Source organism: Carettochelys insculpta, chromosome 10, assembly GCF_033958435.1.
Source record: "Carettochelys insculpta isolate YL-2023 chromosome 10, ASM3395843v1, whole genome shotgun sequence".
Taxonomy (NCBI): Eukaryota; Metazoa; Chordata; order Testudines; family Carettochelyidae; genus Carettochelys; species Carettochelys insculpta.
The window spans coordinates 43,517,706-43,532,199 of NC_134146.1; the positions used below are offsets into that span (position 1 = coordinate 43,517,706).

Sequence of the window (14,494 nt, forward strand, 5' to 3'; positions counted from 1 at the left end):
TCTGCAACAATATAAATTCTAAATTAATAATAAGAAATATAGAACCGAATTTTAAACAGTGAAGGCTGAATTGTGTTGCTGAATATTTAAAGCTTACCAGACTGGAATTATTTCTTGAAATAATCAATGAAATATTTTTTCAACATTCAGCTGGCAGCCCGAGCGCCAGGTTCCTTTTAATGAAGTCAGATTACCACCTCCACCTGATATCAAGAAAGAAATCGGAGAAGGAGATGAAGTGGAGGTGAGTTGACTCATGTTTCCTTCCTTCCTTGTACACCGTCCCTTCCTGAGGAAGTGACTGTTCAGACAGGATAATATTGATATTTATTATAGCCACAAAAAGTAGAGTTGAGGTTTAAAGTGGACAGGTAATACATGTAGTGTCTATCATTTGATAATGAGTGTATGTTTTACAAGGTAGAGTGATTGAATAGATGGAATATGGCTGTTACGGACTGGAAGTTAAAATATAGAAGAAATTGTTTGAAAATGTTTTCTGTTTTAAAAAAAATTAAAAAAAACTTTCTCATTTTTATTAAAAATTTTTATGGAGCTTTTCATGTTTTCTGAAAAACTGATGGAAAAAAAAAATTTTGACCCCACCGTATCCATAAAAATTAACAAAACAAATTTCCTACCAAAAATTTCCATTTAATTAAAAATCCATTTTTTGTCAAAAACTTTGGTTTGAACAAAAATCAGCCAGCTGTGTTAAGGAACATTTCTCATCCTGACTGCACCTCTGACATTCCCTTAGGGTTTGAACCTGCACTTGTCGAGGTCAATAGCAAAATTCCAGTTGAATTCAGTGGTGTGGGAGCAGTTTGGTCTTCAAACCTCTGTTTCCTTCTCTGCAAAATGTTCATACTGTTTACTTAGGTACTTTTTTGAGATTCAGGTGTATGTTTTGAAAATCTGAAACTTCGGGTTAGTGCTTTATATGACTGTATTATGTTTGGTTAGCTCACAGAATTCCAGCTTTCACACTAATTCTCCTTTTTCAGTTGTAATCTCAAACAAGTTCCTTTGGATCTGCAATTGTCCATCTTTTATTTGAGCCAAGAGGTGATTCTGTGTTTTGAAAGTTTGAACAAAACTAGGTCATCTGTGCCTGCGTTGTGTAAATGTTTTGCACTTGAATGACTGAAGTAATTTATGGTAAATTCAAGGATAAAGCCAAATTTGAAGGAAGTTTGTGTTAACTAAATTTAAAGTTAGGAACATTTGAAATTGGTCAATGACTTTTTATCTGTGTGTTTTATAGTTTGACCTTTTTCGTATTCATGATGTTTGCCTAGCATGAGGTGTGGTACCATCTTGGAGCCAGAGAATTTTGCCTATCAGTAACGTAGGAGGCAGCACTTGTGCCTCATGCTCTTAGAATAGATTTTTGCCTGGCTAAATGAAGCAGCTCTGCCTTCATCCCTCCCTCATTTCCCTCTTACTGCCTATGACTAGAGTTGGAGCTCTGTGTGGTTGTTAATCTCACAATATCAGTATTCTGTAGTAACTTTTTTCTAATTGCACATAGCTAACTAATACCCTTAGTGTCGTGTTAATTAGATTGAGTGTTGGTTAACTTTCATTTAAGCATTTCCCTGGGGATGTTCGCACAAGGATTTAAACATTGTCCATTATGTGCGGGAGCAATCCCCAACAGGGATCACCCCGCATGGTGCTTTCTGTGCTTAGTGTAAGCCACGCAAGAGGTGGTTGACTTCAAAATCATTCACAAATTGGACTCAGGTGGCAAGGGTTCTTGGTCTAAAGTAGCCTACTCGGACAGGCCATGCAGCATATTTCTATACCAATTTTCTGCATCAAGATTTAAATTGAATTGGAAGTTGCTCTCAGATGCCAAGAATGCTGTCATTTCATGCTCTGGAGCCAGTATCACTCTGAAGAGACAAAGGAGACACTCCCCATTGTATGCTCCAAGGAAAAGGTTGTATGTGACTGACTGACGTGGGACTCATCTGTCTTCTGCAGAAGAGCACAGATCAGCACAATGTGAAAGCCAGTGCATGGGATGGAGTAGGTCCTGTTAACCATCCTCCGAAACACAAAGGAAGTTGAAGTCAGAGATCCAGTACCTTTCACTCCAGTTCTTGGAGAGTTGCTTTCCCTATTAATGATGCTCTCTCAGGAGCATGCAGGATTCAGTACTCTCTACTGCAAAGAGCTTGTAATAATGCTATTTTTATCTTTGCAAAGATTTGAGGGTTTTTTTTACACCTACCCAGTCCCAAATTCCCTGGTCATAACCACAGTGACTGGTAGAGCCTGGCAGGGCAGATTTAAGTCCACTTCTGAGGTTAAGGAGGTTAAACAGGTGAACCTAATGAGTGGGAAAATTTGTATCACCTCTTCCTTGCATATGTGGATTGCTCTCAACATACAGCTTTGTGAAATGGCTGGCTATGTCTTAAGTTTGCATATGGCTTTCTTTCATAATGCTTGGGGTATGATTACCAGTGGCAGTTGGTTCCAAGCACTGTCAAATTGGGCTATGCCATAAAGTTCCCTTTTCAGGGGACCACTCTCACAAGATAGTATTCTTCAAGCCAGTCCACTCTCTTCTGGCTTTTTTACTCAACTGTCTGGATATCATCCTAAGTACTGTGAACTTCTGGGCACACTCAGAATATAGGGTTCATTGGGGTCCTAATACACTGTCTTATGAATTAAAAACATATACACGTGATCTGAGGTTGAGAATGGGCATTAGAGACAAAATGTGTTATCTCTGGGTAAGGATAAAAGAGGTAAAAATAAGGATGATGTTATGGTAGGGGACTACTACAGACCACCTGAGCAGGTAGACTAAGTGGATGAGGCTTTTAAAAAAACAAACTAGCAATCATCCAAAGCACTTGTGATGGGTGACTTCCAACTATCCAGACAGCTGTTGGGAAAGTAATATAGTAGGGCATAGATTATCCAACAAGTGCTTAGAATATATTTAAGGCAACTTTGTTTTTCGTTTTTCATTTCAGAAGGTGGAGAAAGCCACTTCGCAGGGGTGGGCAGGCCTAGATTTGATTTTCAGGAATATGGGGAGAAATTGGTTGAGAATTCAAAAGCGGAAAGCAGCTTGGGTGAAAGTGATCATGAAATGATAGAGTTCATGATTATTTGGAATCGTAGTTGGGGGGGAAAGCAAAAAAGACAGTGGATTTCAAGAAGACAGACTTTAGCAAAGTTGGGGAGTTTATGGTAAGGTCCTATGGGAAGCAAGATTAGAGAAAAACAAAGACAATTGGCAATTTTTCAAAGGGAGCAAGAGCAAACTTTTCCTACTGCATTGAAAAGATAGAAAGTATGGCAAGAGACCACGCTGGCCTATCCGTGAGATCTTGAATGATCTACAAATCAAGAAGTAGTCCTGTGAAAAGCGGAAACTGAGTCAGAGTACAAAGCAGGAGGAGGAATAGAATGCAGTTCTCCATGGCACCATTCAGCTGCCTTAATCATGAGATCATACTTTTTCTACCTGTACTTCTCTGTTGTATTCATTACATGCTTCCAATTTCTGGAACAGATGGGACAGGGATCCTTCGTACAAAAGCTTCCTTCAGTTGAGAGTCCTCATTCATGCCTAGAACATGGTCTGTCTTGTGAACTGAGTAAGTTAGGAGTCCAATGGAAAAATTAGTGTATGACCATATGTTTCAAACTATATCGTTATATACCTGCACAGAGGTTAGAACCGGTGTTGTGTAGGCATCCTTCTGTTCTTTTTATGTATTTTTGGAAGTAAATTCCTGCTAAAACAAAACTTTTATCAATCTGAAAAATCCGAAATTCCCTCTTGAAGTCATAATGATACAGGCACCAAATTCGTGACTCACTGAAAAAAGTAGGGGGCACTTGCTGTGTGATTGGTTGAGTCACAGAAATCCTATGGAAACTGTCACCTGATGTGCTCATCATACTGAGCCCACCTGTCTGCTCTCTGGCGTGCCCCTCCACCCTATCCTACTCTGCCAGAATTTCTGGTCCAGCACAGCAAAGGCACGCAATTGGGGTTACAACAACAGCAAAGTAACACAGACACTGGGAAGCAACTGATGTTAATAGTACATCAGTGAGCAAGAACTTAGAGTAAAGCATGCCTGACAACTGACAAACCCTCCGTGTTGAGTTGTAAGATGTGTAGAGCTGATGCAGTGACATAAAGTCACTGGGATGCACATCAGTCTTATCAGTGGTATCTGTGCTGGGATTTGTTGAGCTCGCGCAATCCTAAACTGATCCGAGTCCAGGCATTGGGTAAACTGTAGACAAAAAGGCATCCTTCTTTAACTGAATATCTTGGTTCTGTGCCCGATAGCCTCACAGAAAAGTGTTTTGAATTTGTTATAAAATTGCAAGAATCCTGTTCTTTCACATGTTGAGTAAACTATACATTCTGATTTTAAAACACTGCTTTGTATAATATCAATAGAATCTGCACAGCTAAAGGGTGGAGTGGAACATTATGAAAATTTGTATGAGAAGCACATATGACTGGCATTTTATGTAAAATTGTTTTAAATTGTGGTATCTTACACTGCTTGTGGCTTTTACCTTTGTGATGATGAGTAGGGTTAGTTAAAAAACATTAATTTCTGCTTCATTGCTGGTTTAATCTTCCAGGTTTTTTAATTGTGTATCTGTATTTTAGAGATGCTCCTTGTATTTCTTTCTTTCAGGTTTACTCAAGAGCAAATGACCAAGAGCCTTGTGGCTGGTGGCTTGCCAAAGTTCGAATGATGAAAGGAGAGGTAAGTTAGTTTAAAACTTAGAACTATCTGCTCTATTTGAAATGCAGCAGGTATGGAAAGGCTAATTGCAAGGTTCATTAAACTTGTGTGCAGTTTCTGGTGATACCGAAATGACACTGTAATATAGTGACATAAGGACATAAAAAAGGGCACAGGTGAGAGTGAGAAGTAGCTAATACATAAACAATGTATGGTATAATTTTGAAAATAGGTGAAGGAACCCAAAATTATTACCAGCACAAAACTATGATAGCTGGTTGAGTAATACATTAGTGCTGCTTTTAGCAATGGTAACTTGCAGCCATCTGGCTATGCACAGGTGCATGTAATAATAAATATTCTGTCTTTAAATTACTGTCTTAAGTAGAGATGGCTCTTGAATGCTTGTTTTGAGTGTTTGACACAGCTTGGGTAAATGTACCTTGGGTCTAGTTTAAGTTCTGCAAGAACTACATTGCTTGCCTAACTCATAGGGAAAGGTGGCTCATCTGTTGTGTCTGTTTAAAAAAAAAAAAATCTGTACTCGGTTTTCTCTCCCTATTCATGAGGAGACTGTCCCCATATTTTGATTAAAATGCTGTAAAGACACGTTACTGTTTAAAGTATATCTATAGTTCATGAATAAATAGTTTTAAAATACACTAAATTGTGGGCTTAAACTACAAAACCTAAGACAATGATGTTTCATTAATTTAATTACACATTTCAGTAAAAAAGTTTTTTTTCAGAATCGGGGGAGGAAGTGGAGTTGCATTTAAATACTGTCTTGCTGAAATGGGAACCCAAATACAACAGCATCGTGCATCAACCAAGAGATTTGGAAAATAAAGTTGTTCAATGGCTAACTTAATATTGAAGCTGATTAAAATAAAAAACAACAAAAATGTAAAAATTGGCTATGGTGATGAATGCCCTAGAAATAACAGAAGTAGCTAGAACAGCAAGTTAGATTTCTACAATTTTCAGTAAATCCGTAATAATTTAAGGTGGTAATATTTAATATGGACAAGGATGCTTTCTGAAAGATCTTTATCTCAGTAGTGCTCCTGTAATAAATAGCCCTATGCTGCTGCTAGTCTTCCGTGTGTGGTGTTCACTTTGATGGGCCAGTACCTTTGTAGGCACGAAAAAGATTTGCTGACTGACACTTAATTTTAGGTTTAGTGAATTATGGTTGTGTATCTGGCATTATCCCATGAACACATTATTGCTGTATTTTAAATTTATAAGATGGGTACTAGTTGGAGTGACCCTTTCCTACTGGAAAGATACTTTGTCTTTAGCAAGTACTCAGTCTCCAGAAGCTCAGTCAGGAAACAAGATTGGGGAAATTGGGAATAAGATTTTTTTTCTAAGTATTTCAAGGGCTTTGATGTTTGCATAGCTTTTTATTAGTGCGTCTGCTGCTGCTTTTGAACTCTGCTGGGTCAAGAAGTTTCTCAAAGCATGTGTTATTTAAAAGAGACCATTGTGAAGGTCACATATCTAGGTGTCTACTTTCTGATTGTGATCTGTGTGGATGAACATGCTGGCAAGAAAAGACACTCAAACTCGTGACATTGGCAGATGCTGGTTAGAACATATGTCAACTCCTGTGCAGTGGGAGTAAATACAAGCCCTAATATATTTCTATAGTACAGTGGTGGGCAACCTGTGGTCTACAGGCTACATGTGGCCCATTATAGTTCTGTATGGCCAATAAACCATTTTGTTTGTGGCCTACTGGGAGGAAAGTGGGTCACTCATGCTTCCCACTCACTACCATGGCTTGCCTATTACTGGTCTAGTATGTCAAGGCAGCTTGAGATTTTTACCATCAACTAGCTAACTAAAGTTTTTGGTGAGAGGATTTGGAGTTAAATAGTGAGAAACAGTACACATGCCCATAGGTGTGCAATCTATGTTTTTTAATGTAACTCAAAAATGTGTGTTTAATTACATGCACAAATGAGAAATGATCTAGCTTTCTGGTTTCCCAAACCTTCCTGAGTTATTGACAGTACTTATTTTCATCTCATGTGTCCTCATTTACCCTTAAAAAGTACTGATAGAATTACACCTCTTACGAATTATTAGGGCTGTTGATTAATTTCAGTTAACTCACATGCCTAACTCAAAATTAACCATGATTGATCAGTTTTAATAGTGCTTTTAAAAATACAATATCAATTGAAATTTATTAAATATTTCCTATGCTTTTTTGTTTGTTCAAATTTATAGATTTCAGTTACAACGCAATATAAAATGTGCAGTGCTCGCTTCATATTATTTTATTGCAAATATTTCCACTGTGCAAATGTTAAAGAAAATAAACTTTTTTTTTCTCAGTTCACCTCAAACAAGTATTGAAGTGCAATCTCCTTAAGAAAGTGCAACTTACGAATGTGGGGTTTTTTTAGTTATGTAACCAAAACCAAAACAATGTAAAATTTAACACCTACAGTTCCACTAAGTTCTACCTCTTATTCAGGCAACCAATTAGAGAATCAAATTTGTGTACATTTATGGGAGATAATGCTGCCTACGTCTTACTTACAACATCCCTTATAAGTAAGAATAGGTGTTGGCATGGCACTTTTGTAGCCATCATTGCAAGGTATTTACTTGCCAGATATGCTAAATATTCATATGCTCCTTCATGCTTCAGCCACCATTTTAGAAGGTATACTTCAGTGCTGATAATGCTTGTTTAAAAAGTAATGTGTTAATTAAATTTGTGACTGAACTCTTTGGGGGAGAATCATATGTTGCTTGCTCTGGTTTACTGACATTCTGCCATATATGTCATGTTACAGTCACCTCTGGTGATGACTTAGCACATACTCATTTTAACAACACTTTTACTGCAGATTTGTCAGAACACAAAGAGGATACCTATATAAAATTTCTAAAGATAGCTACACTACTTGACCCAAGGTTTAAGAACAGTGGTGGGGAACCTGCTGCCCAAATGCAGCCCATCGGTTTTCTATGCGTGGGTTGTCAGATTCTGCTGGTTGCCATTAGTGTAGTTTTTTACTTCTGTTATTATTGAAGTGACCTGCATGTAAACAAGGGTGGGTTTGCACGCAACATTGAGCATGAGAGCTGTGCACTTCCTTGTTACCTGAAGAAAGTGCTACTACAGTTCATTAGGCACACGCTGCAAATTCTAGGTATGCAAGTTCCATTAGCAAAATTACCCTACCCTGAGAGACTGACTTAGTTAAGACAGCCTTGCAGCCCACTGAAATGAGGGAGACTTGCTCATGTGGCTTGCTTGCCTGGCTTACTCGTTAGCCTAGGTTGCCCATTGCTGTTGAAGGATCTAACATAGCTTCCAAAATTTTGGAGGCGTTGTGGAGCATTCTTTCAGAGTCTTAAAAGAGCAATATCCAATGCAGAAGCTACAAAACCTGAACCATCAGAAAAGAAAATCTGTATTCTAATGGCACCTGACTCACATGATGAAAATGAATGGGCAGTGGTCTGCACTGCTTTGTATAGTTATCAGGTGGAACCCATCACCAGTATAGATACATGTCTTCTGGAGTGTTTGGTTGAAGAATAAAGGTACATATGAATCCTTAACATACCCGGTACCTATATATCTTGTGATGCCAGCTACAACAGTGCAATGCGAACATGAGTTTTCGCTTTCTGGTGACAAATAGCAGCCAATGTTATTTCCCATAAATGTGTACAAATTGGTTTGTCTGAGCAGCTGGCTGATCAAAAAGTAAGATTAAGTGGCCTTGTAGGGCTCTCACGTTTTACATTGTTTTATTTTTTAATTCAGGGTTTTTTTGTAAATAATTCTACATTTGTAAGTTCAGCTTTCATGGTAAAGAGATTGCTCTTTTATATTTGCACTATATAAAAGTGCAAGGTATTTATAATGAGGAAATTGAAAAGTCCAATTTTGTCTTTTATAGTGCAAATATTGGTAATAAAATATAAATTAAGGACGGTACACTTCATATTCTGTTCTGTAATTGAAATCAGTATATTTGAAAATGTAGACAACATCCATGGGTATTTAAATAAATGATACTCTGTTGTTTAACACTGCTTTTTTAATCACTTTACAACCTTACAAATTACATAATCTTTAAGATTTCATTCACTTCTGAGATCATTAGCGATGCTTTGGAAGGGTGTTCTCACATTTACTTTAGATAAGGAGCTAATCTGAAATTCGTAAAAAAAAAAAAAAAAAAGTACATGATGAGCAACCATACAATTTTTTGTAACAAATATGTTTATTAAGCATATTGCTAAACTAAACCACTTCTGAATGTGATGAGAAATCTTACTTCTGCAAAAGTGCATGGTCTCTTTTTTTTCTTCAAAAGGGTGGTTGCTGATGTATGCATTTTCAATATGGTTAAAGATAAATTGGAAGAGAACACAAGTTTATATAGACAATACATATGGCAAATAGTTTTATGTAATCATTTATTTTCAAATAAAGGAATAGTTCTGTGAACCAAATTTAATTGAAAATGTTAGTCAGAAAAGAGCTGATGAAAATATGGCACCACCTAACCAAACGTATCTGTTCCTTGTGTGTATTTCAATCAAGTTTACTTTATGTTGACAAAAAACATATACAGGACTCACCTCCCTGGTCCAGTGTGGTCAGTACCTAATGGATCCCAAATAAAGAGGATTTGCTGGAGCAGGGGATGTCCAGGGGTTCTGCTACCAAGCAGCTCTGCACTCCCATGAGCAACTGTGGCTCCAGCTTCACAACCCCTGGGGGCTCCAGCACTGGCCCTCTGCTCCATGGGGCTTCCAGGAACCTCCAGCCCCAGCCTCAGCCTCATGCTGCCCATGGGGCTGCCAGAGGGCTCCACCCTGGCCCTGCATTGCCACAGAGCACGAGGGGGGCTCTGGCCCAGTAGGTCAGGCTGGGCTGCCACAAGCTGGCCCATGGTTCCAGTTGGGCAGACACTAGTTTTGGCCCTGGCCTGGGCCTACAGATGCGGATCCCAGCCCCAGGACTCTGGTGCTGCCACGGATGTTGGTGGACAAGAGAGTTCCAGATTAGAGAGGTGCAACCTGTAATTGTTTTTGTGGAGGAGCAGAGGGAGATTCTTCTACTCTGCAGCTGCCCCATGGGGTGGAAGAAAGAATTTAATTTCAGAAAGCGAAGTAAAAAATTGTGCCGTGGCACAAAGCTGAGCTTTATTGGTGTCCCTGTGTGTTGAAGGATTGGAGGATAGGACAAGAATATTTGCACCTTTTACATTTTCCAGACCTTCTGAAATTAAAATACAGAGCAGCAGTGTAGCCTCAGATGGAAGGATTCATCATCCTTTTTTTCTTTCCAGTAGTTCTCTCATGGTCTGGCTATTTACACAATGGATTTAAGTTTTACTGCTGTTCCTTTAGAGGCAATACATCTGTGTAAAATTAGCTGGATTCTGTTCTCCCTCAACCACTATTTTTGAAAAGTCAACTATGTTCTTGTACTATTAACAGCAGTGCAACAAGGGGTATGCTAAAAATGAAGACAGTTTAAATTTCAGGCCCTGAATGGAGTTGGCAGACTTGTCAGTCAGGGGAAAACAAAACAAAAACAAAAAAAGCAAAACAGTATTTGATTTGGAAACTGAGCAAACTTTAGTTTCATACCTACAATGTAATGAGCATGCATATGCTTAGTCCTCCACCCATATAAAGGCCCATTGACTTTAGAGGCACACTGTGTGGGAGCTCTGCACAGGCATGCAACATTGCAGGAGTACAGCTTTGTTAAAATAGAACTGTCTTTTAATGTGTAACCGCAGAGTTTGTATTTCTTTGATGAGGATAGTAGTTGTTGTCTTTAGCAAATGATTACTTCTTATTGTTTTTTAAATCTCCCTTTAGTTTTATGTCATTGAATATGCTGCTTGTGATGCCACGTACAATGAAATAGTCACATTTGAACGACTCCGACCAGTGAATCAAAACAAAACTGTCAAAAAGAACACATTCTTTAAGTGCACAGTGGATGTTCCTGAAGATCTAAGAGATGCGTGAGTAGCTCTGCATAGTGTGACCTTACTATTATTTATTTCAACATGACGTGTTCCTTTCTCCGTGTATATATCTTAAGTTCTTTTCTCATATTATTTTTTGGAGAGCGTACTCCTGTTCTAGTTCTAAGTTAAATGGCATTAACATGATACGACAGTCAAATACAAAAGTGATGTTGGTTCCCATCAGCCATGCTGGAACCTCCTAAATTTCTTCCTCCCACTGCTAAATGTTCTCTTATATCATACTCTGGGATGATTGTACCTTCTCCCTCCTTCGTATCTCCACCAGAATGCTTCAAGGTTGTACTATACGCTCTTCTGTGGCTGAGCTGAATGCCACAGAAGAAGAAATCCTTGGTTCAACAGGCTGCTTCTTGAGCATGCAGCCCTGTATACATGAGCTATCACTGTAGCTAGCAGGCCAGGTGGCAGGGGGAGACCATAGGGGCAGTTGTCCTGGGACGTGGAGATCCCAGCCACTGCCAGTACTGTGGCAGCTGGAGTCCTGGGCCCTTTTAAATTACTGCCAGAGTGCCATCTCTGCAGCTCTGACAGCTGATAGTGTGGGAAAGGCCGGCATCGAGGTCCACGCAGTCCTGAGAGCTGACTGCCCTCAGCCCCACCACTTCTGGGGGCACAGAGTATCTTCCCCCCCCACACACACACACACTTTGCCCTGGGGCTCATGATTACCTCACTGGTGGCTAACTGGAGTAGGGTAACAAGTATAAAAAGAAGACTTGGAAGGAACTGCTTCCAGCTTTACCTCTCTCACATTTGCAGTGTGAAATCACTTGGGCCCCTTTTCACATCTCCTTGGACAAGCCTAGAGTTTCCTAGGCTGAGAGACATTCCTTGTTATTGGCTATTGCTGCAGTCTCATTTTTGGTTAATAGGGTTGCACGGTTCTTCTTGATACAACTGTCTTCATATGAACTAACCTTTATAAACTCATTTCTGTAGGTGCGCTAATGAAAATGCACATAAGGATTTTAAGAAAGCTGTGGGAGCTTGTCGAATTTTCTACCATGCTGAAACCATGCAGTTAATAATATTGGTAAGAAATCAGTTTATTTTTTTGTGCAGGCAGTGCATGAATTTTTAGTATCTTAACTACTATATTTTGATTGCATATCTGTGAACTGATTTATTTCTAAGGCTATGAACACTTCATGAATTTTAATCTATGTATGTTTTCACAATATCATTTTAAAATACTCTCTCGGAGCAGGCTCATCGAATTGATGTCAGTACTGCATGAAAGGCAGCCTGAATTTGGGGGCTCTCTTTGATTTCTCTGATTTAATGTTTCCTGTGATGCAGCTTTTTGCAGAAGTGATGTGCTTGTTAGCCTCTTCTGAGGGTTAAGATGCTCTTGTGCAAATTCCCTTTACTGGATGGAGGAGAGAGTTATAATTAGAGCCATTTAGGGAGTTGGCTGATTTTGTAATACCCGGAATGAAAAGTTTGGGGTGGTTAGTCCTATTTTTGGCCTATTTTTAATTATCAGTTAAAGCCAGAGAAAAGCTAATATTCTGTCTCTACGTAACATAGCACTAATTTGTTAAAATGAAATGAGCCTGAAATTGGACTTGGCCTGGGGACTCCCATGTCTGTCCTCTAACATGATTTTTTAGTCATGTAGGAGAGTCTTACATACTTCACATGGCTTAGCTAGGTTAATTCCTGTTACATGTTGTGATCACCAATAATTTGTCTTTGTATTTGTTTCCTTGCGACAAAAATTTCTATATAAATATACATGTCAGTTGTCTTTCTACTTTCTTGGCTCTCTGAGTGAATAAATGGGTGACCTGCAAATATCTGGTAAAAGGATTAAATAAACTAGCAATTTATAATGGATCCATATGTGATTATCTCAGTGCAAGGTTTACTGTATGGGTCCAGTAGGAGCAGAGTTCTAATTTGTCATCTGAATGTGCATTTTTTTATCAAAATGGGCTATTGCTTATCTTACCACTTCTCTTTTTTGTAGTCTGCCAGTGAAGCGACAGTGAAGAGAGTAAATATACTGAGTGACATGCATTTACGCAGCATTCGTACCAAGCTAATGCTCATGTCAAGAAATGAAGAAGCCACAAAACACTTAGAAGTAAGCTGTTGGAGTGCTTTTATGTAATTGTTTGAAAATAGTCCTTCAGCTTTTTTCAGTTTGAGTTCCTTCTCATGATGGATAAATTCTTTTCACCTCTGCCTAGTGCACAAAACAGCTTGCAGCAGCATTTCATGAGGAGTTTGTTGTAAGAGAAGATTTAATGGGACTTGCAATAGGAACACATGGTAGTAACATACAGCAAGCGAGAAAAGTTCCAGGAGTAACTGCAATTGAGCTTGAGGAAGATACTGGTACGTTCAGGATCTATGGAGAGGTAAGGGGTAAAGGATTTTTTTCTTCATATTTAATAGTTGGTTTGCTGTTTTGTTTACTACTGTTGCACAGAGATGAGATATGAGCATAGGAAAAAGAGTCAGATACTGCTGAATTCTAATTCCAGCTCTGATGCTGTTTGTGGGGCCAGCAGATGCAAGGAGTTATGGTGCACTTTGCATAAGTGACCAGGATTATGATGTTACAATATTTGTGCTTAATATTATTGATGCTTATATGCCCACACACATACATGGAGTGTGAAAAATACATATGGTTATGCTATACGTTTATATGATAGCTTATGTTAATCGGTCAGATCCATCATTCCTGGAATTTGCAGACTCAGATTTCAGAGGGGTAAGTGTCTTAGTCTTTCAGCACAAACAAGAAGGAGTCCTGTGGCATCTTAAAGACTAACAATGTATTTGGGCATAAGCTTTTGTGGGCTTTCAGTTGCATCTGAAAAAGTGGATTCTGGCTTGTGAAAGCTTATGCCCAAATACATTGGCTAGTCTTTAAAGTGTCACAGGGCTCCTTGTTTTGTTCTTTCCCTCCCCCCAAAAGATATAAAGAATCAGTGCTACATTTCTGCTGCTTTGTTTAAATCACAGAGGGTTAAGAGTGATGCATCTAACCTGCTTGGCCTTCTTTCTTCCTGCATAGCAGGGAAGAATGTATTAATGCTAACAGACAAGTCTGTGGTATGATTTATATAAAAAGGCAGAGAGGACCATGATTGACCCAACTGTGCTGGGGCTGTTTACCTCTGAGACTTTTCATAAACAACGTGATTCATCTAAAAGCTGCTTATCTTGCATGGAAAAAGAATAAATTCGCACATCAGAGGAGCGAGTCCTCTAGTCACATAGATTTAGCCACGTCTGATGTGATAACCACCTATCTTCCAGCTCTGGGAACTCTCCAAGTGGACCCGTCTCCAACAAAGATCAACAGAAAATGCCATCTGTTTTGTTCTCAGGGAGAGCTTAGTCCAGAATCACTGACAAATGCTTTCCTCTATCCTGGAAGAATTGTTTCCTGTACGCCTTCTCTCCATTTCTTTGTTAGCCAGGGTCTTTGTTCAAAATGAAACCTCATGCTTGCCTCATCTTTGTAGCATCATGTCCTTCTCAGCTCTGGTAATTGATTCTATTAGCCTGTCAGTTGAGCTTCCATTATCTCTCCTGTTGAATTCAGGCATTTTCCAAGACTGCAGTCACTTGCCATATCCTAACCTTCAAGTCTTCCATATGGCAGTTTGGAGGCTTCCTGGTTAACACCATTTGAAGGATCCTATTCAAAGGATGGTCAGAAAGTGCTTCTGA

General features: G+C 39.0%; 1 protein-coding gene across 2 annotated transcripts in view; it reads left to right on the top strand.

Moving 5' to 3' along the window:
• The window catches only part of FXR1 (FMR1 autosomal homolog 1), a 58,720-nt gene that overhangs the window by 17,641 nt on the left and 26,585 nt on the right, over positions 1 to 14,494 (top strand). For both annotated transcript variants that reach the window (XM_075003726.1, XM_075003727.1), the window contains exons 3-8: positions 151 to 244; positions 4,698 to 4,769; positions 10,626 to 10,774; positions 11,741 to 11,834; positions 12,774 to 12,890; positions 12,997 to 13,167. In XM_075003726.1, the coding sequence (XP_074859827.1) occupies positions 151 to 244; positions 4,698 to 4,769; positions 10,626 to 10,774; positions 11,741 to 11,834; positions 12,774 to 12,890; positions 12,997 to 13,167 (697 nt within the window). The remainder of the gene's footprint in view (positions 1 to 150; positions 245 to 4,697; positions 4,770 to 10,625; positions 10,775 to 11,740; positions 11,835 to 12,773; positions 12,891 to 12,996; positions 13,168 to 14,494) is intronic.